We start from the raw sequence: 23,769 nt of genomic DNA on the forward strand, positions 1-23,769 counted from the left end.
CAGGGAAAAAGAACGAGCAGACATCACATAATATGTAAAATATCATTATCAATTGAGCAGTAGAGTTCAATGACATCACAAGTAATAAGGAAAACCGCAAAAATACAGATACACAAAAATAAACAAGTCACATCAAATTTTAGCTTAAAAGGTGATCCTCGCACTTGTTTATTTCGTGCAGAAAATATAAAAATCCGTTAAGCTGCCGAATATCCATAAGTTTATCCCTGATTGGATTACAAACATCGGAACGTATCCGAGCGTATCCGAAAACTGTCTCTAATAAGAGAGCCGCAAGTTTTTGATCTCATAAGGCGGGATGAGAGATCGGATACTTTCGGTAAATTAGAACGAAAATGGACCACCACTATTTGCAACTTCGCCAAACACGTAAAACTTGTTTATGAAGTCCGAGAAAGAAAGAATAGTATAAAAGAAGAAATAAAACAAATGAAATATAACATCAAGCCTTCCTTTTGTTTGTATTGTTGACTGAACATTTTCTCCAATGACCAACAGCTTTTATTATGATGAAATTCAAAATTAACTAACAGTCTAACGGTATAAAATGAAAACAATGGCATGATAAATTATCAATATTACTTTTCAAACTTTTGAGAGTAAAATACATTTCAAATACATAGGTCAAATATATAGCAATGACACCGTATTTTTTTCTTTTATGATGTACAAATTGCAAACGTAAGTGTGGGAGAGCATTATTCGGCACGAATGGGATGGCTCGACTGAAGTGATCCCACGGCTTCACAGTGAAACAACGCTTGCGTTGTGTGAGTGAGGTTACCGGAGCCCCAATTACTCTTCTTCCTAATCAGTGATTCCCCAACAACCCTTAAATTCCTAACCCCGAAAACCGGCAACGCACTTGTAACGTTTCTGTGGTTTTGGGTGTCCATGGGCGACAGCAATTGCTTATCATCAGGTGATCCGTCTACTCGTTTGCCAGCTTAAACCATACAAATGTGGATTCGGGTCTGTGTGTATTTCTCTGTCTCTGTAGTCGGCCTCTCATGACCGAGGATCGTGGTCATCATTGGATTCGTATTTAATTTAGGAATATAAATGTACGTGTTTGTAATTCATACCTGATAGCAATATGATGCCAGCGGAAGTCATACAAAGGTACAGCTAAGTATATGGAGCGTGACGACCCTGAACCAGCATGCACCAGCCTGGCTGCTCCTCTACCAGCCAGCTCCAGGGAGAGGAAGGATCCTGTTCGTCTTCGTGACCGCAAAGAGAACAGCGTCCCTTGCCCGTAGCCGCCGCTCTGTGGATAATTAGTTGTATTAGAAAATTGAATTTAATAAAAACAGGTTACTTTTTTTTGTCAGTGTCATAGCATTATAATTGCAACGTCATGTCTTTTATCCTCTAAGGGGTAGGCTGAGGTGCATATTACGGCACGTAATGCCGCTATTCAATGTACACCCACTTTTCGCCATTTGTGTTATAAGTCCCATGTAATAGAGGGTGAGCCTATTGCCATATACCGGGCACAAATCCAATTAAAATTTTCTCAGTAGTAGCACGAAGTATGGAGTTGTGCCCAGTATATGGGAATAGGCTCACCGTCTATTGCATGGGACTTATAAGACAAACGGTGAAAAGTTAGTGTATACTCTGTATACACTAACTTTTTAATTGCTGTATTTTTTATATATACACTAACTTTTTAATTGTGGCATTAAATGCTGTAATGTATAGGTGCACCTCTGCCTACCCCTTCGGGGTTAAAAGGCGAGACGTTGCATATAATAATAAAAGTGAAGAGTTTGTTTGTTTGTTTGAACGCGCTAAAGTCCGTTATTACTGGTCAAATTTGAAAGATTATTTTTGTTTTAGATAGTCCATTTATCGAGAAAGTTTATATGCCTTTGAAACCTAACGCTACCATACATCTGTTTAGTTAAGCAGCTAACTAAGATTCTTATTACAAAATAAAATATTATTATGAATGTTTTCAACTGAATTATTGTACTGTATAAAGTTGTAAAGGTTTAACAGATTCAGACAGGTTGAACAGCTAGCGTACATAAATGATTGTAATTACGATTCCTGAATGCAAAATACCGCCGCCATCAGTTTTAATCATCACATTATTTATGTATTCGTTGAATGTATGTATTTTAATGCAACGTCATTCTTGTAATTATTTTTTTTTATTGTGATGGTAAAATCTTCGAAGTGTGGAAAAACAATTCGGCATTGCTTTTATGAGAATAAATATTTTCTTCTCGAAAGCAAATGCTTTTATAATAAATTGTTTACTGGCTTCCATGTAAGGATGAGGCCACAAGACTGCGTTCTGGGAATATGATACACAACGGTATATGTACAACAAAAAATAAATTATAGAAATATATATTCAGAAATTATAGAAGAAATTATCATTCCAGGGACATACTAAAATAAATATCATGTTTTTCGCGCGTCATGCTGTTCACGTCGCAGAATGCTGTTAATAAGTATGAGCTTCTAGAATGGCTTGAAACTAGTCGAGGTCCTCGACAAATAATTACGTGAGTAGACCGAAATACATAAAAAAATCAACGTTTGAGTCGGAATGGGATACTTAACAATCAGACAGAAAACAGTATGGTTGCGGTACGATTATCCTTTAATCGTATATTTCGATTCGATGGACTACCATCGATGAATTTGTAATCGGAAATTGGCATTATGTATTTTCACTATTTGTAGTACGTTTTTTGGCTTCCACCAATCATATTCATTGGTACACCCATATAGTTCAGCACTGGTGGAAACGGATTCAGCTAAGTTTTTTATAGGGAAAGATGCGTGCTATAGATGCGTGCTATGGATGATTTCTCTACTATCGATATATCGCATACTCGAGCTGCGCATCTTTCTCGAGCAGTCACTTTGCGGCGGCGCATCTTCATAGCACATCTTACATGCACAGCTACTTAGCTTAGTATGAGTGGAAACGGGCTACATGTTCGTAGCATAACTACAAAGAACATCTCTGGTGAAATGTGAGATAGTTAAAATCCAGCTAGTTTTATTTAATATCATGAAATAACAACATTGGATTTATTTCTTCTATAACATTGTTTTAAATAATATTCAATTTACATCGTAATTAAAATTCATGAATAGCTTTGCAGAATTTGTTTATTGAGTTTAAAATTTTAATTTAATTCAAAATAAAATAAAATGTATTTCATTTATTTAAAAACATTAAAAATATTTAGGAAGGTAACTTTTTAAATTAGTAATTTCAATTTCGATAATATTTTTTATAAAAATTTAAATATCCAATTCATTATAATAATTATATATTCTAATTAATTTTTCACATGGAATTTATGGACTATTATAATGTCGACTGTCTTCTTGGTCAAATCGTCGCCGTAGAAGGGGACTCGGGTTTGATTCCCAGGTCGAGCAAATTATTACTGGACTTTTTTCAGTCGTATTTGCGACCATTTCGGTAGACTCTTCAGCTTTATTATATAAAAATATAAACAATAATACGAGTACAAAATATCATTATTTTACAGCAAAATTCAGTTTACAGCATTGTAATTTGTACTCACCTCCGGCCGCAATCTCAATGAGATGAACAATGTAAATTCTCTGGGAAACGTTTTCCCAGCAGAAAACAGTTCTGATGAAGCGATCCAGATGTAGGAATTTGGCCTGAGGCTAAAGGCATGTGGTCGATCTGATACAGGCCCCCACCTCGCTTGGGCTGGGTGGAAATTACGCCTAGCGCCCGGCGCTAGCGGGTTTATTGTACCTGCGAAGAATTAAATTATAATGTATGTTGACATTATTGCTTGCACAAATTGTTACCGTATTGTGTTGGGTTTTAATTTTAATTTTGTTTTTATGGTTTAATCTTTGTGTAGTAATAAGTAGGTAGTGAAATATCACGATGTCTCCTATATACGCAAATCTGATTGATATCTTATTGTGTTCTTTCATAATAAATAGCTTTTTTGTGTTTAACTGTACTGTAATGACTGCACGGTCGGGGCTTTAGCTGGGCAATCGGCTACACAATGTGTAGCGGGTTCAATTCCTGTACGAAGAAATTCTTTGTGTAATCACAAATTGTTTTTTCAAGTCTGGGTGTCATGTGTATGTAAACTTACTTGCTTGTAAATGCAGCTACGATACAGGAGAAACACCTAGTGTTGAGGCACGTTTAAAAAATATCTATAAAAATAATCGTTTTCATCAGCATTTCCAGCTCCACTAACAAAGTAATTAATTTCTAACATAACAACAAAAACATGTGCAACATAAATCGACACTTGTTTCCTAACTTTACAACAGAAATTTTCACTATACATTGCTTAGTGTTCAAACACACCCGTTCAAACCGTCAATCAGAATGACATGTACTGCGTCAAACTCTATTAAAAATTATACTGCAACAAGCTGTTTTCAAGCTAAAATCACTTTATCAAAATGTCACCTACATCCTACATACTTGTTTGGCAACTCCTCGCCGACCTATCGATTTCATGCTGTTACGATGTCAGTTAACTAGCTAGTCTGGAAATAATTTAAAATCCAATATTCGTTTACGTTTAGATTGAGAACAGTTTTCAAGTGATGTGGAACGTTTACTAAAACGTTTGCTTTACAAAGTTGAATGAATAGTTTGTGGATGTTAAATAGAAATTGCTTTTTAGCTGCGTGTGTGGTTTGTAGGTAAATTTGAATGCCGGGCCTTATTATGTAGTCATGATGGGATGTAAGAGCAGTTTATTGCAGCAGAGCGGGAGTATTACACGTGTTTTCAAAAGCTCGAATTTCCTAGCAATTATGCATCGACTCAAAAACATTTAGTATATGTTTATGAAAAGCGTTCTGTACAAAGAGTAATTAAATGTTTTTCCGCGCACCAATTACTTTGACTAGCATGACTACAAATAAGTGGGAGGACAGTCTGTTTAAATTTGAATCCGTATTTTTTTTAAACGTTGCCCCACTTTAGGATTTTCTCCTGTGTCGTGGGTGCATTTACAAACATATCATTTCACATACACATGACACCCAGACTCGAAACAACAACTTGTGGGTCACGTAAAGAGTTGTTCTGGGCGAGTATCAAACCCGCTACACGCTGTACGGCAGTCGGTTGCTCAACCACCGCACCAACCGTGCAGGCAAATTTTTAATTTAGCATAGAGAGTCACATCTCACCTAATAGTCACTCTAATAGACACACGTCAGAACAAAAATTATCCTCAAAATAAATTAATCCAATTTAAACCTTAACAACTAACAAATAGACTCACCTTCACAATCGAAAGAGTTGCAAGCCCTTCCCTGTTCTCCGTACCCTTCACAGGTAGGTTTCGAGCAGTATCTCCTCCTGGTCTGTCTCCCCACTCCACAGGTCCTACTGCAGGCCCCCCACTCTCCCCACCCTGCCCAACCTGCAATATTGATAGATGAACTCTCCACCCTGAGTTATTGCTACAGTTTTACGTAGTTTTGTTTGCAGAAAACTTTCGCTGGGCGCCATGAAATTACGTCTCGGTTAACGAGTAGGAATGGAGCTGATTTTGTTTTGATAGATGTTGTTCTTGGTTTTGTGAAGTTTTCCATGGTTTGAATTGCAATTGAAACTATTTGTCTTGTCATTATTCGTTTCATAACGTCACGCATTTTATTCCCGAAGGGTTAGGCAGAGGTGCACATTACCGCTCGTAATGCCGCTATACACGCTTCACCATTAGTGTTATAAGTCCCATGAAATAAGGGTGAGGCAATTGCCATATACTGGGCACAATTCTGGACTCCGTGCTACTAGTGAGAATTTTTTTAAAATCGAAAAAAGCCCAGTAGTAACCACTCGCCTAACGAGGCAGTCATTATACTTATTCTGATATTCTACTAAACTGAGATTCTCTACTAATTGTCAGACCTAGAAACAAAAGCCGGCAGTACTGGTATCATATTATAATCGTCACTTTTCTCTGAATATAAGATAACTTTATATAAATACAATGTGAACGCACTGATACATTGACAGCGTAAAAAACAGCGAAATAATTAACAGAATGGACAGATTTAAATCCGCAAACAAAGTTCTAAATGAACAAAGAATTCTATCATAAAACAAAAGCCAATAAACAATTTTTAAATACAAACAACAAAATATAAACTATCGAATCATTAAAACTTCATAAACAAACCATAGCCCATAAATTCAGCGTTTGTTATAAATTGTGATTTTCAGATCTGAAAATACAGACTCATTTCTCTTACTTTACTACTTCAAACTTTTGCTGTAAATCTCCAGAGTTGGTTGAGCTATTTCTTTTATTTCACTGTGTAATTAACAGGTAAATTTTAGTATTCATTAGCAGAATTTGTGTAAGTGGTCCACAGTGTTCCACCCTGGAACATCTCCGGTCGAGATTGAGTTAGGGGCAACGGAATTACGTTATTTTGGGAGCTAACATAGTCTACATTAATATTATGCCGCAAGAATTTAGTATCGTTGCGGACAATTACATTCTTGGGTCTAAACATTCTTCTGGGGACTAGTGACGGGGATTGCAAACTAACATTATTGTTGGTCTTGTTTGTCTTGGGGACGGCAGAGACAATGGAATACCAGAACTCTCTAGTTTGCCCAGACTGTTTTGACATAGTCTACAATGATTAATTGCCTATTTCATAATTTAGTAATCTATTACAATGTATACCCACTTTTCATCATTTGTGTCATAAGTTCCATGTAATAGGAGGTGAGCCTATTGCCATATACTGGGCACAATTCCAGACTCCGTGCTACTGAGAAATTTTCAAATAAAAGGCCAATAATACTTTGTCCCGAGACCCCTTATCCGAAGCTGCACTTGCGACCACTCAAAGTCAAAGTCAAAGCCAAAATTATTTATTTCTAATAGACCGGGAAGGTACTTTAAACATCAAAGCAAATGGCTGTCTGTCAGTCAGTCCTCTAGTGAAGTTATTTGCTCGTTCCAAAGTGTAGATTACTATGGAGAAGAACGAGCAAGAAATTCCATAAAGGTATAGGTATAGGTATTATTCTATTTGCTCGTTCCAAATTGTAGATTCCTATGGAGAAGAACGAGCATGAAATTCCTTAAAGGTATTAATCTATGTCTTACCAACAGCGTTCCATATAGCAATATCAACGCCAAGGCTCCATGGAACAGCGGCAGCCGTCGCCTCCAACCACGGTCCATCTGGTGGCGTGGTCTCCAAGTCTACCGCAGGATCACTGATCCGTGCGAAGACCACCAGCTCACTCTGGGAAGGCGCCATACTCCAATTGAAGCAGTCGCCCAGTTGTGGACTTATTTTTAAATTCACCTGTCTGTTGACAAAAAAGAAAAGGTTAATTAGTATTTTTTTACAATAGGGATAATTCTTAAAAGATTTTTATATTACACTAGACTCCAAAATTAGGACTTAGAACTCCAGGATACGGAATCATAGATTGAATTGAATGAAAGACAGAATTAATTTTGGTAAGAAGACAAATCTAATTAGTTTTTAACTCTACGTATGTCAATACACTGCGGTAATACGTAACAGAAAAAAAGTAAGATGTTTAAGTACAAATATTGCAAAAAAAATCAAATCTTATTTAGGTTATTTTTGAGGAATCATCCAATGTTTTCTCCCGCCCTGGGTAATGCGAGAGAGAGTCAGACACTTACTGACTTAAATTGCTCTGTTCCTATTCCTGTTTAAGACCGGAGTCCCGTTAAAGCAGTGTGTCTCATTGGAACAACTATGTAAACGGATAACAAATAAAAATCCCTCGTCCATTTTCTATCCATAACTTAATTAAGAAAGTCAATATTACACGATCAAAGCCTCGAACGAACACTAAACCTAGCTAAACAGTATACATACATGACAAACTCTCATTTACGTAATTAGGTCACACATGATACACGATATTTTGAATTTTCAAAGCAACGCCAAGATTAAAGCGATACATTTTCTTTGCGATGTAAGTTACTTTGGTAATCTTCTAAATACATCGCGAAAATAATTATCCCGTATATTAAATTACTTTTACAGCGTAGTATACATAAATGAGATACGAATTAATTTGTTTTTGTTGGCTAATTACTTTTCAATAATAATGTGAGCTTTAAAATCGTTTGTTGTGTTTTTTTATGGAATAAGTCGGTAAACGAGCAGACGGATCACCTGATGGTAAGTAGTCGCCGCTGCCCATGGACACTTGAAACACCAGAGGCGTTACAAGTGCATTGCCAGCCTTTTGGGGGTTAGGAATTTAAGGGTTGTTGGGGAATCGGTTTAGGAAGATTGGTAAGGGTGTTAATTAGGCCAATGGTAACCTCACTGACACAACGAAACACAACGCAAGCGTTGTTTCACGTTGATTTTCTGTGAGACCGTGGTATCACTCCGCTCGAACCGGCCCTTTCGTGCCGAAGCATGGCTCTCCCACACCTTGTGTCATTTGAACATCTATGTAAATGGGAAACAAATGGAAAACCGCTCTTCCACTGCCTTTCTATAATTAATTTAAGAAAGTCCATCTTTTGTTTGAATGCGAAGTTACAAATTGCTAACAAACTTCACACACAAGCGCCATATTGTTTAAAACCTTTGCCCACACTATTAAACACACAGAATATCTTGCTACAAAACACTACGTTATACACTCATATGGTTAGCTTTACACTCTACAATGCTCAAAACATAAAAGCTGGTGGAGATATATCCAAGAAATACTTCACAAATGTGCCAAGCATTCTTGGAAATGGAAACTTCAACGTAGATACTTGTGCTGCTTCTAAAAACACAAGTGGAGGTAATATTTTTTAAAGGAATTTTATGTCTTTTTGTGTTTTATATTTTAAACTTTCAAATTAAGTCTTGTGGTAACAGCAGAGTAGAATTAATTAGTCATAGTGTGGGAGAGCCATGCTTCGGCACGAATGGGCCGGCTCGACCGGAGTAATACTACGGCCTCACAGAGACGGACGTGAAACAACGCTTGTGTTGTGTTTCGTTGTATGAGTGAGATTACCAGAGGCCTTCCCAATCTTCCCGATCCCCGATTTCTCAACAAACAACGCGGGAATATGGACGAAACCGCTGTTAGAAGCTAGTTATCTTCATAAATATATTTAATAATATTAGTCCAGCAAAGGAGTGTTATAGATCGTAGTTCAAAAAAATCAGGTTTGTAAAGAGCGGTGCTACATATTTTCCATAAAATGTGTAGTTAACTGGTTCTTACCAAACCATATACGAGAAAAGGGAGAGAAAAGCGATAAATGCAAATAAATGTATTCTTCTTAAACCTTTATCACAATCGTTTTATTCTGCGAAGAAATACAATTTTATCTTCTAAAGAATACAATAAAAATTCAGCACCCGTTGGAATTCGTTTTATTACAATTCCTTAAACCTAAGTTAAATTGATAAAGTAACAATGTGCAACAAGTTTCTCGTTTTATTTAAAAACAAAATAAAAGAAACAAACTCTATTCCACTACTTGTCTGTTATTTGTGAGAATGCAAAAAGAAAATGAACTTTAAAGTTTTAGTTACTAAGATGAAAATTCTTCTGTTTTGTTTTTAGTAAACTAGTTTTTGCTAACAGATTCGCCTGCGTTCCCGTGGGTTAAAAAAGCACTGCGTGTCTTTATAACATGAAAATGCCTAAAACAAGAATACAAGAAAAATTTAAGCAGTCGGGACCCATAAATATTATGAAGACTTAGTGACATACGGCTGGCTTTCTAGAATGGGTCCCGACTGCTTAAATTTTTCTTGTATTCTTGTTTTAGGGTTTTTTCATTTTCATGTTATAAAGACACGCAGTCGGGTTTTTTAGTTTTTTAAATTACCTTTTTTATTTTATTTTCTTTTAGTTTTATTATTTATTATATATTATATTTTCATATATCTAGTGTCACTCTCACAGTAAATACCAATCACACGACACCTCTCAAGCCAAAATCCATCGAGTCGTTCAGGCTAGACAGTGAGCAATATTCGAATCTGGTGCCAAAAATCCGCTATTTTGTTTTTTTTACTATTTTGATACATCCAGTGTCACTCTCACAGTAAATATGAATTTAACGACACCTCTCAAGCCAAAATCCATCAAGCCGTTTAGGCTGCAGAGCGTGCCAAACAATTATACATACATACATACATACATACATACATACATACATACATACATACATACATACTCTCGAAAAACATAACCCTCCTTCTGGCGCAGTCGGGTAAAAAGTATCTTATCACTCAAGTCAGCTCATACCTTGTTCGTATACCAAATTTCATGATATTCCTTTAAGTAGTTTCAACATGATTGACGGACAAACATTTAAACAAACACACATCTTTAATATTAGTGTGATAACCTGAAACCGTTTTTCTGGAACCTTTATGCGATATGACAAATCACCAACCCTAGTCTTCTCGTGGGTTTCTAAAGAACTGACTAAGGGTTTAGACATTACACAGAGATGAGGAGATTGGTCGAAGATATAAAAGCAGCCAGCCATGGCCAGTGCAACCACTTTCATCAATTGACGTAGGTTTCATCGTGAAAAATTAGGCTACAGTAATAATTTTTCTTTTTTATCGAGGCACTAATGGTTTTGATATCTGATAGCAAATAGCATAAAACAGGTATAAAAGCTTGGCTCAAACCAAAATCTTTCTCAGCCATCCCGACGCAGACCTTTTTAAACTCTGTTCGAACATCCACTGTTTAATAAAATTAAACCTTATTATACCCTACAAGAGGGTCTAACTCAAAACTTTATACTCAACAATGGCATTTGTGTTAACAATGTACCAGACAGCAGTGACGTCACTAATAATACATCAGAGTAAAAATAAATTAAAACAAAGAACAAATAATACAATTTCAACTTTATACAAAAGCCATTAAAGCTCAAACGTGAATGTTATAAATTATTCAGAGACACAATCCTCGATAATTATGTTCATTTGTCTGGTAATTACGGAGCCGAAAAGTTTTTTATTATTATACAGGTTGGGTCATAAATATGAAATGATGTTATTATGTTATTGAAGTACCTATACCTTACAGATTTTTTACCTTGGCCTCATGAAAAGATTAATAAAATACTTTTTTCCTAAAAAAAAAAACATTTTAACGATAATCCTAGCCTACTACACTCCCTACTACATTTCGGAGCTGCGGACTACCGGGCGGCTTTACCGGGGCTCCGGCTTGAAAAGCAAAAGTGGAACAGGGTGGTTTTTAGTCACACTCCTTCTCGCCTCGCTCAGGGCGAGAGAAGTCGTTAGATGATTTACATCCCTTAAAAAAAGCCTAAATACACACCTACACGTCTACACTCACAGGTGTAGCTAGTAGGGTCCGCCCCCTAAATGCCCCATCGCGGGAATAATATCATCAGCGGAAAGAATTCACTATAAGTGTGGGAAAGAATTTATTATATCTTATGATAGTTATTATCAACTTGCTGTATAGGTACATTAAAATTGCCCTTTTTGATATTAATGCTATTTATTAAGGACGTTACCGGGGTACTTTAGACCTCCAAAGTAAGAGACGCAAAGAATATTTATGATGGAAATTTTCGCAAGTTTATTATCATAATAAATTGATGGCTTCAAATGATTTCAATGGTTAATGGTAATGACATTTTGGTAGTAAGATTTAAAGTAGCTACGAGATTTACGTTTCACTCTATCTTTGCGATTTTGTTTCATAAATTAATTGGGTATAAATAAACTATGACTGCGGTAACATAGAGCCGCTATACACGTACTGCTCGAGCAGTTATAGTCAATAGCTTGAAGCTGCCATTGATAACTGTTCGTGTATGTACCTATGTACGTAGAAGTCTACCGTTCACTATACAGTCGCAGCTTAAAGCAGTCTCTGAGATGACCTAGCGGGTAACCGGGGCTCCTGCTCGAAAAACAGGAGTAGCAACATGAGGGGTTTTTAGTCAATAAGAGTCTCACAATCTCTCTCAATCTGCCCAAAGAAGGGAAAAGTGATTGCATGAATATCCTCCTTAAATAAAGCTTGAAGCAATCAATACTGACTGCATTTAAAAAAGAATTGATAAATTACTTCAATCTTAAAAATTAATACCCCTTAAAAATAATCTAACACCACAAGTTAACTAAGAATAAATTTTTAAGGAACATAATTTTAAATCCAGTGGTAAAATTCGCAATAAACCTGGTTGAGTAAACAGTAATAAAAAGACAAACGTGCGCATGATATTATACGTATATGTCTATTTACCGTGGCAATGCTAGCTAAAAACTTAACGAGTTTTCCTTGTGTAGAAGACAAAGGACTCGGTTCATAATATAAAAGATGCAGTTACGTTGATTAATCTTGCTTTTTATTATCTTGCCTTTGTTTTAACAGTCGAGAGTTGGTTGGTTGTGATGGCTCCAGCGTGGTAGAAATTATAGTGCCGTCTGGTAATGGTTGAGAAGAATACATTTGTTACCATAGATTTTTTATGGAACAAGCCGGTAAACGAGTAGACTGATCACCTGATGGTAAGTAATCGCCGCCGCCCATGAACACCCGAAACACCAGAGGAACGCCTCTACAATACACAAATTCATTCCAGGAAAGATAAACAGACGGAATCTTAAGTTCCTACCAACGCCAACACTTTTAAACGATACTTTAAATAATTAATCTTAATAAATTTAATTTACAGTCAAAATTATTGATCTTGTTAGAAAACAATCTAACTAAAATTTCGGATATATTTAGACCGTGCTTACAAAAATAAATTGACACAGAGATTCGTCTATTGAAAAAAATATTACTTATTCATAGAATTTTCTTCTTTAAACGCCACATTTTAGAGCTCAAAAACCATTCCACTTCTCAAACCAGTCAAGGAAATAATAAACTATTTCAAAGAAAACGTTTTATTGCTAACCAAAGGTAAGGAAGGGAAGCAAAAACAGATCCTTCACTGAATCGTTACCCTCAAAGCGTTCGCTGAGAAACTGCTTTCCATTATTTTGTATCTTGAACCTTATTTCAATAAAGCTGAGTTTGCGAGCGATAAACATCGACGCCTGCATCGGAACCACATTCCGATCACGCAGCACTTTTGCTGGGAAAATTTAATTATACGGATCGCGATCTCTCAGAAACTTGGTTGCCTTTAATTGAGTTCCGCACTAATCTTTAACTTGCTCCCTCTGTGTGGCAAGACGCGAGCGATAAGCGTTTATAGTTGGAAGTCCTAAGATGTTTTCTAGAATGTTCTGCAAAACTAGTTTCAGTTTATAAATTACGAGATGGTTGTCTAAAGTTTTTTAATGTGTTTAAACTCTTTGTAAATGAGTTTCCTTCTTAACCGTTGTACCGGCTTTTGTTTGTTGCATAACAATTAGAGTTTCAAGTAATTTGTTTCGATTTAATAAATCGCGTTATCATCAAAAGCTATTTTTCTTATCTTGACCAACCTATTTAATCGATTGATCCACAATTCCTTATTTTTCCTTCCTCTATCTCAAATTAGGGTTAAGGTTGCTTTTACAAGTCATCTTTTTCCACAAGTTGTCCTTCAAGAAGTAAGTAGTTTTAATAAGCCGGAAAACCGACGTAAAATAACGCTTGCTTTCTGTTCCGTTGTGAGTGAGGTTACCGGAGGCCCACGTGAAATTACCTTCTTCCCATGTACGGCCCAAGTACCACCATTCAAAATTTCCCAAAATCCCTTAAATTTCTAACCCTCAAAAGGCCGGCAACGCACTTGTAACGCCTCTGGTGTTTCGGGTGTACAGCGGCGAATGTTTACCATCTGGTGTTACGCCCGCACGTTTACCGGTTTATATCGATGAAAAAGAACAATAACTAGTTAGTTATTTTAGTTTGTCATTTCACCACACAACTTAATTCTCATTCAAAACAAAACGAACTCACCAATAAACTAACTACGGAACTGTCCTGTTTTAACTACGATTAACCAGTGTTGTGTTAACAGATTACCAACTAACTACGTACTTACTACGTATATCTTAAAGCTTATAATTTGACCCATACTGGCTAAACTTGTGCGTGTTTGCTCCGGTCTTCTTGGGCAAACTTCAGCACTTTCAATACCACCGCGCTGACTTTCACTTAGTTTGTTTTGCTAACCGTTTTATTACGCTACACGGTGGGATTCACGTCTTACATTGAGGGACAACTCTTCCAGAATTCTCGGAATCATTTGTAATGTTTGGCTGTGCCGAACGGAATAGGGTAGTAAATGTTTTATTCACGGAAACAAATGTTTATTTTAACGTCCGTCTTGTAGATTATTTTAAAATAGAAACAAATACTTTCAAAGATATCTCGATTTGAAATATTGCGTGACGTCACTTTTGAGTACGTTTTATACTCAATAGTGACGTAGTTAACTCCCATTCCTAAACTTTGACACGTTTTAAGTAAGCATTGTAGTTTTTTATTTTGTCATATTATTGTATATGACAAAAAATACGTGTCTAATATTTTTCCATTACTTAACTGACGGACTAAATAGATTTTTAATTTTCATACCCCGTCATCATCCCTATTAGGTATGGCAACATTTGGTCCAAGTTTTGGTCAAATATTTGATGGGAATGGTACGGGATTTGGGCTGTTTATTTATGTTCTTTTCTTATGTAAATGTTTGGTTGATTTTCTTGGAAGATGGGTTGACAAATAGGGGCTTAGGTTTGACCTAGCCTTAAATAAACACTAATACTATACAGATGTTTTATAACCTAAAGTAAAAAAGGTATTGGTAACGGCTACTGTCTGTATTTTTCGAGACAATAAGACTATCTATAGGCTAAAACATTACTTTTAAATTCTTTCTTCTAGACGTTGTGTAAAATACAGTAACAAACGTTTACATCCTCACAAACTGGCTATTATGCTTTCACATTAAAATTACAAATGTGAAAATTTGTTTGTCCGTCAATCACGCTGACACTGCTAAACGGATTTTGATGAAATTTGGTACACAGATTAGAGTATAATCTGAAATGTGTGATAGGATACCTTTTATTCCACGGGAACTGTTGAAGGCAAAACACTAAGCCACTGGCAGAAGCTAGTTTATAATATTAACAGGCTCTCAAAAAATTCTCACATACTAAAAACTACCAAAGCAAAAGTAGTCATTAGTAGCAATGAAAAGATTTCCCAGCTTACGTTAATACTCGTTTCAAAGAGCCATCAAAGATGCCATTTTCGTTATGTAGGCTTAATGTTAGACACCTTAATGAGACAAATAACAATTACTTTAGCGTCTATTTGACGATGGCGACACGAGACTCATATTAGCGCGTAATATGTAACTCGGTAATGAACGCGAACGGTAATTAAATTCACTATCACGGCTCCCTGTGTTCCTTGTACACACTAGACAACCAGTTTACCATGGTCTCGCTTTGTATGATCTTTCCTCATATCGACGATCAATTTATACTGGTTTTGCATAGCTTGTTGTGAAGCCATGTGTTCGTAGAAGGCTGAAAACTCAATTTTAAAGTCACAGTATGAGGAGTTGATTAAATAATAGGCTTGTTTTGACGATAGAGGTACAAATAAGGGTAGTATTCCAAGAATATGTTGTGTTTACTTTAGAATTTCTACAAACTGTTGTTGTTTTTGGATAGTGTTAGATACATGTGTTTACGTAATTTGTATCACCGAGACGTACAAGAATACTATCCCTATCCCTACTCCAACCCGTGCGTCCAGCGTGGAAGGGGGAAAATCATCCAATGACTTCTCCTGCCTTGGGCAAGGCGAGAGGGAGTGTCAGACTCTTACTGACTAAAAACCAACCCTGTTCCTACTCCTGCTTTTCGAGCCGGAGCCCCGGTAATCCGCTAGGTAGTCCGCAGCAGCTATTGGAAAGTGGGGCCAGGATTTACATCCTCTTTTGACCCAAACAAACAAACTCGTCTAAATGAAACCGTTTAATAATAAAAGACTAGTACTAACATGATGGCTAGTAAAAATAAATATTTAAAAACTTTCATTTTTTATTCCAGTGAAAAACGCTTTTCCGCTCACATTCAAAGTTTTTATTAATTGACCTTTAGAGCAACTTTGTTACAATTAATGCTAAAAATACATTTCAAATTGGATTTATTTGGAAAGGTCTGAATAATTACAAAATTGGACATGAATTATCACCATTATTGTAATTATTTGTAATAAGTATAATTAAATAATTATGCTGTTCTAAGAACAATTATGTATTTTTCTAAAACGTTGAATATAATATGATTTATCTACAAATATCGCTTGTATGCAAAGTGTGGGAGAGCCATGCTTCGGCACGAATGGGCCGATTTAACCAAAGTGGCACCAGGCCTCACAGAAAACCAACGTGAAACAACGCTCGTGTTATGTTAGTAACGTTACCGGAGGCCCAATGATCCCCTCAATCTTCCCAATCCCCGATTCTCCAACAACCCTTTAATTCCTAACCGCCAAAAGGCCAGCAACGCACTTGTAACTGATTGTTTACTACCAGGTGATCCGGTTGCTCGTTTATCGGCTTATTCTTAAAAAAAAATGTTGTTTTCCCTTTAATGTCTAATAACTGATAAAATTACTTTTAATATAATCTTATTTTCATCATAACAAGACTATTTTCTTGATAATTTTCTAGATAAACCGATTAACTGTGAACAAAATATTTCTTAATACAAAATAATCTAGGTATAAAAAATAGGTCAGACATAAATTCCTTAAATCTTGAATATCACGGTAATACGGGAGACTTAAGAAAAACAACCGAGGCTTCACCAAAACATTCAGGTTTGATGTCGCGTTAAAACTTCGCAGACGCGTTAAAATTATACGGAGAAGTTAAAATGTACGCCGTATTTTTTTTTTTTTGGGAGCGAAGAAACTCACTAATGATATTTTACCTTGAAATGTTTACCTATTTGTACTTGTCTTGTACCTATTTCATATTTTGGATTTTATTGCTGTGCTACATTTGTAAAGTAGATAGATACTTAGAAAATATTATTTTTGTTACAAATTTACACACACATGCTGACGTGGACACAAATACTCTTACTTTCTCTATTTCTATTTCTCTTACACACACACTACATATACACACACGCGCCTACAAAGAAAGACACACAATCACACGTTGAGGAAGAGTGACAGAGAGAGATAGAGATAAATCTTTTGTTCACTGTACTGTATGCGTTTGTGTTTTATGCCCAAAAGAAAGACGGAAAGAGAGTGAGTAAGAACTCACCTCTTTCTGTCTTTCTTTCTCTATCTCTTACTCTTGTGAGAGATATAAATATTACGAGATGGAAACTTACCTATCTGTAGTGTTGTATGGTGAACCAGCATATTGGCTAATGGAAGCCAACTCTACGCCTCCTCTGTATATTGACACTAAGGCCAAGTCTAGTGTCTTACTCTGTAACAAAAGAGAGATAAGTATTTATTAATCATTAATTTCATACACAATTAAACAATTTATGCTGATATTTAGATACAGTTTTCGAATTTAAAATAATCTATGCAGCGTTTTTTTTTGTGTGAGCTACCGGCTTGTGAGCTAACGAACAGACCGATAATTTTTGACACCCGAAACACCAGAGGCGTTACAAGTGCGTTTTTGGAGGATAGGAATCGAAAGGTTCATGGGAAATCGGGGAGTGGGAAGATTGGGATGGCTAATTGGGCCATCATAACCTCACTTACACAATGAAACACAATGCAAGTCGGTTTTTGTGAGGCCGTGGTATTACTGTGGTCCAGCCGGCCTATACGTGCCAAAGCATGGCACAATTAATTTTATAAGATTCACATATCTATAAGCGTTGTTACGATACGATTGTATCTGGTGTTCTAAAACAAATCGGTAAAATCGAGCAAACTGAACGTGCCACATGAAGTCCACTCCAGAGTTACACGTGTTATGTTTTTGTTTTTTGTAACCTTTTCTGGTATTAAGGTTATACGTGCTCTCAATACTCAGTTCTACGAAAATTAATATCGAATATCCATCAAAATATTGACCATATTAAAGGTTTGTTTATTTAGGACATTTTAATTTCAACATATTATATATTATCCTTTGTTTAACACTTCCTCGATTACATTTTTTATAGAAACAGGAAAATGGGATTATTAATAATTTTACCAGTAAAATTAATGTTGAATTAATTTGCGTGTAATTAATTAAAATTTAATATTTTGGTCATAATTCTAAAGGTATTAATTGGTTTTATCTACTTCCTACTATCTACTAGCTACTTTCACACGGTTTCACCCACTCTGCTCGGCTCCTTTTAATATTAGCATGTTTTATATCCTTTAACCTTCTCTTTCTCTCTTTTTAACAAATGGATTATCCAACACAAGAAGAATTATTCTAATCGGTACAGTGATTTAGACGTAAAGAAGAGGTAGAAACATGAATGACTGACTTTCTATAATTTTTAACCTACTGATCTGCTCCTACTGGTCATAGCGTGGTGTTTTATAGCCTATAGCCTTCCTCGATAAATGCACTATCTAACACACAAAAAAAATGTGATGATAGAATACTTTTTATCCCATGAGAACACGGGCGAAGCCGCTGCCTGGCAGAAGCTAGCGTTTTATAATACGTCAATCTTTTGAAGCGATACCAAAAATGACACGTACTTGTCTTGCTTCTTATAAAATAAATTTTTATTAAAATAAATACATCTTGAATAAGAATAAAAGATATTATGCCTACCCATACTTATGTCACAACACTTATTTGTCTTTACAGGGATAAGGAAACAAAATGCGGATTTACCAAAATGACTGCGACATATCCATAAAACGTGAAGATAATCGCCGAACGAGTAATAAAAGTTCACACATCGGAAAATCTACTTTAACACCGAGTGAGAAAGTCCAAATTTCCTTGGTCACTGGATATCTGTCTTTTCTCATACATTTGGTCGAGTAATATTAATATTTTCTTGTCTGGGAGATATTTCTTTGTTGAAGAACAAAGTCAAGTAAGTTTCTGTTCGTACTTAAGTACTGGCCTTTGGTACTGCGGATGCCAGAAGCAAGATGCCGTCTTTAAGAGTTCCAAGGAATTTCCAGGAAGCATTTTGTTAGAGAACGCTGTTAAAGTAAATTTTTAAGTTAGTTGTTTGTGACGTTGAAATTGAAGATAGTGTTTGTTATGTACTGATAGGATTTTTGTACTAGTGTGTTGGTTGGGTTTTCTTGTTCTTTTGTAGGCTTTATACGGAAGGATGATGAGATTTTTTGGCAAAATATAATTAAATTTCAGTCAATTTAGACTTTGTTCTAGAACCAAAATCAATCTAGTATAATTGGCGAGGATGATGCTACCTACACAATTGAGGATCGGACGTCATAGGTAAGTTAGTCCGATTTATTTAATTTATTATCGTATAAAACACAATTATTGAGTACAAGTTCAAATAATAATTGTTTTTATACAATCAATCATCTATTTATCAGTCAGTAGTTGAGTTGACTGCACGGTTGGTCCGGTGGCTGGGCTACAGCCTGCCGTACGTGGGGAATAAGGTTCGATTCCCGTACGGAGTAACTCTTTGTGTGATCCACAAATTATTACTGTGTCGGGTCTGGGTGTCATGTGTATGTGAAATTGTGTTTGTAAACACACCCACAACAGGAGAAAATACTAGTGTGGGAAAACAGTTGACTCAATTGTTATGGGCGACCATACATTATTAATTTTTATTTTTCTAACATACCATTATTACCTACAACATTAAGAGCAAAAGTCTACGTATATATATAATATTAAGTGCACATAATACATAGGTATCACACAGCACATAGCGAAGTAGTTTTAAGAGAACCAACTTCTGGTCCCAAGTTACAGAGTGTCTGCGATGATGCTCTTAAAGAACTTTTTATAACAACCAAAGTATCAGTTCCGTGCAGACGTAGCTCAAAAACGTACCTTAAATGTTTAGTTGTAAGTTTCATTCTGCCTTGGGCGCCTGTTTTTTGGAGTGATACCTTTTTTGAAGCGAGTTTGTATACAATGTGATTATACTGGAGTGTAAAGGCTTCGGAGTTAGATGTGTTTCGAAAATAATGTCATATTTTCTTAGGAGAGAAATCTCCTAACCATCATAGAAGAAATAAAAAAAAATAAAAAAAATGGTGTTGGTAAGTCTGCGTTTGGCCACCAACCTGCTTACTGCCGAACGGCGAAGCGAAGATATGGCCTAAGATGAAGCACACAGACTTAGAAAGTACCTTTTCACTCTGACCTTGAAAAGACCCGAGTCGCATTTCTCAGAAAAATAGAAGCGGACAGATCGTTCCAATCCCTTGCTGCACGGATTTGTTCTTCAAACACCTATGTTTTACTGAAAATGGTAACATTATTTTGCTGGAATTGGTAACCAGATAATTGGCTCAACTTTTCTATAAAAACAGTTGTAGTGATACTTCATTAATTATTTTGCTAAATAAAGTTTGACTGCTCGGTTGGGGTGGTGGCTGGACAACTGGCTGCCGCACAGTGTGTAGCGGATTCGGTTCCCACACGAAGCAACTCTTTGCGTAATCCACAAATTGTTGTTTCAGACCCGGGTGTTATTTGTATGTGATATACGTTTGGTAACGCAAATTATCTAGTCGTATAGTACACGCAACTTCGCAACGTCACGCCTTTTATCACCTAAGGGGTAGGCTGGGAGGAGGAGATGCACATTACGACCAACAACATAGATAACTAATCTTTTTTTACAATAATATTAGCTATCTATTAAATTATTACTATGTCCACTACACCTGTGCTATGTACATTTAAACTCTAGTCTCATAGCCTAGCACATAGGTACTCTTTATTGTAAAACTCTCTGAAAATTGTAGACGCGATAAAAAATTTTGTCCTTTGAGAGATGAAATTTACCAAAGTTTTAGGTTTATGACTAAGAAAATGTAAACGACTTGTAGTTGTGCCTTCTTTGGATTTCTAAAGTACTGTATATTATGTATGGTAGATAGTTGATAGGTGTTTGGCCAACTTTTCAACGATTTGTAAAAAATGTGATAAGTAAGAATTTCGATAAGCTTTCTAAATATGTACAAGAGTAAAACTACGTTTAAAACTTCAAAAAAACATGAGCTAAAAACACATGCAAAAGTGCGAACCAATTTTTTTTAAATCGGGTAATTTGCCCAAAAGTCTTCCCATAAGTATGTAAAACACTATGCTTAAAACCGCATCAAAATCAATTCAAATATACATACATCATACATACATACAGGTCCAGATAAACCTCCTTCTTTTGAAGTCAGTTAAAAATAACCCTTACGTTTTTAGCCTTTTCGTGGTTACTTGATTTCTCTAATAAATAACCAGAATGAACATACACTTTCAAAATAAATTGCGTTACTTTAAAAGGCTCAAATATTTCTTTTCTAGATGATTGAACAGATGAAATCCATTATTAAAACGTCAAGAGATGACAGTTTTCACTAACAATTTTGTCATTCTTGATACAATATAAACCTTATGTGTCTGAAAACAAAGGCGTATTTACATACACCTAGTATTTGCCAGTTTATATGTCTTACGTAATAGAAAGCAAGACCATACCAATTTCCTTTACACCAAACGCCATACCAAAACAAATTTGCTATAACCCATAACATCAAACCAATGATATCACAAGATTACCCATAACCTTACATCTGATATCAAATTCACACCTTTATAGAACTTAGAATAATAAGAACATACTATCCCATAAAATTATACAGCAGGCCATATCTATAAGGCAATATAAACCTTATGCCCTTTATCATAACGTCGTAATCTGATACGCTAGAGAATTACGTGAGAATGTGTGAAATTTTACCAAATTCACGCTTGCAATCTGATTGAAATACACGTTTAATGTTATTAGAAAACTTTTATATTGAATAACGTATTTTCGGAGTGACTTTCAGTGATTTATGTATTTGTTCGAATGAAAATTTCGGTTCGACGTCCAAATATTGTGTAGGTACAACGGTTTTGAAGTTCAATCTTGATTTATTAGTTTCTTAAACTTGCTGTGGTTGCGTTGTCATTTTCAATATTGTAAATAGTTTTAACATAAATTCACACCTGGTGCTAATATAAGTGCTGGCTATTACTAGTTACTTATTATTAGACTAGTTTTCTGCTGTAATGAGCTGTATTGTATTACAAGAATAGATTTCATTTTTATAAGCTCACATCTGCCCTGGAGCTGCGGACTACCTAACGGGTTACCCGGGCTCCAGCTCAAAAAGTAGGAGTAGGAACGGGGTAGTTTAAAGTCAGTAAGAGTCTGACATTCTTTCTCTAAGTTGAGAAGTTCGAGAAGTCATTGGATGGTTTTCCACCTGTAAAAAGCTCACAGCTGTAGAAAGAAATGATTCGTTTCAGAGGTGTTATAAGAAACGTTAATGCGACCAAGCACCAAAATCTGTACCCTTAGTACGAGGTTGCTATGCGTTTAAAGTAATCGAAACAAGAGCGCGTTCGGCACTCTGATTGGTTGTTTTATTCGAGCTGATCAATCAGAGCGTTTCGGTTACTTTAAGCGAAAAGCAAACTCATACTGCGCCCCATCTGTGGTGGTTCACAATATATTTTCGCATCGTAACTAAAATCAAATACGATCTTCTACAATAAATCATAAAGAAACTTCGTAAATGTGAATAAAACAAAATTACAAGGTATTGTGCTACACTAATAATTTTCAAAGAAACTTAGAATTTTTTCACTCAAGCAATATAAGGGATTTGATCAACATCTAGACTAATAAATAAAATTGGAGTTATATGTTTGTAATATTGAAATAATTGCTTTTTACTATAAATATACATACGATACATACACTTACTACATACATTATTTTTTAATTTTTTGTCTCTCCGTTTGTTTGCTTTGACTAATTTCTGAAATAGCCGGCCCGATTTTGACGAGGAATTTATTGGCAGGTAGCTGATGTACTAAGGAATAACTGAGGTTACCGGAGGCCCAATTACCGCCCTTCCCAATCTTTCCAATCCCCCAACATTCCTTAAATTCCTAACCCCCATAAGGCCGGCAACGCATTTGTAACGCTTCTGGTGTTTCGGGTGTCCATGGGCGGCGGCGATAGCTTACCATCAGATGATCCGCATAAACGTTTACCGGCTTTTATCATTAAAAAAATACTTTTCTTAGTCAGAATCTCCATAATACACGTAAACGAAGCTGCGGCTATCAGGTAGTCTTAAATAATAGCTATTATTCAGTTTTCAATTCGTCTTTCGATACTTAAATAATCGCAAAACAAACTTTATCAAAATTGGATTTAGAAATGAATTAGCCTAAGTACCGATTTGATTTATCTTTTTTCTATCTACGTCAATAAAAAGACATATCAAAGTGAATCTTAATGCCTTTGTAATAGAAATTGTTATTAATAGTTTGGGCCTTGACTTTTTATTAGTTGGAACTTTTTGAATAGAATTGATTGTTTAATATTAGACCGATTGGTCTTTGATATAAAGTTTTTGATTTCTGTTATTCTTATAAACTTACTAAGAGTTTTTATATAAATGTTTAACTCTCAGTATACCTAGGTATGTATTATATGGTTTAAAAATTGATGTAAGAACTAACAACAACGACGTCACGCCTTTTTATCCCCGAAAAGGTAGACAGAAGTGCATAATATGGCACGTAATGTCAC

The 23,769-nt window shown here is 35.7% G+C and overlaps 1 protein-coding gene across 1 annotated transcript in view; it reads right to left on the reverse strand.

Annotated features, from left to right (window-relative positions):
- Window positions 1-23,769, reverse strand: part of LOC118276476 (uncharacterized) — a 64,189-nt gene that overhangs the window by 5,864 nt on the left and 34,556 nt on the right. Inside the window, exons 3-7 of the mRNA XM_035594811.2 lie at window positions 17,371-17,471; window positions 7,149-7,357; window positions 5,301-5,441; window positions 3,585-3,787; window positions 1,107-1,291 (exon numbers count right to left, since the gene is read on the reverse strand). Coding sequence (XP_035450704.2) covers window positions 1,107-1,291; window positions 3,585-3,787; window positions 5,301-5,441; window positions 7,149-7,357; window positions 17,371-17,471 — 839 coding nt within the window. The remainder of the gene's footprint in view (window positions 1-1,106; window positions 1,292-3,584; window positions 3,788-5,300; window positions 5,442-7,148; window positions 7,358-17,370; window positions 17,472-23,769) is intronic.

The sequence above is a fragment of the Spodoptera frugiperda genome, chromosome 31 (assembly GCF_023101765.2).
Source record: "Spodoptera frugiperda isolate SF20-4 chromosome 31, AGI-APGP_CSIRO_Sfru_2.0, whole genome shotgun sequence".
Classification (NCBI taxonomy): Eukaryota; Metazoa; Arthropoda; class Insecta; order Lepidoptera; family Noctuidae; genus Spodoptera; species Spodoptera frugiperda.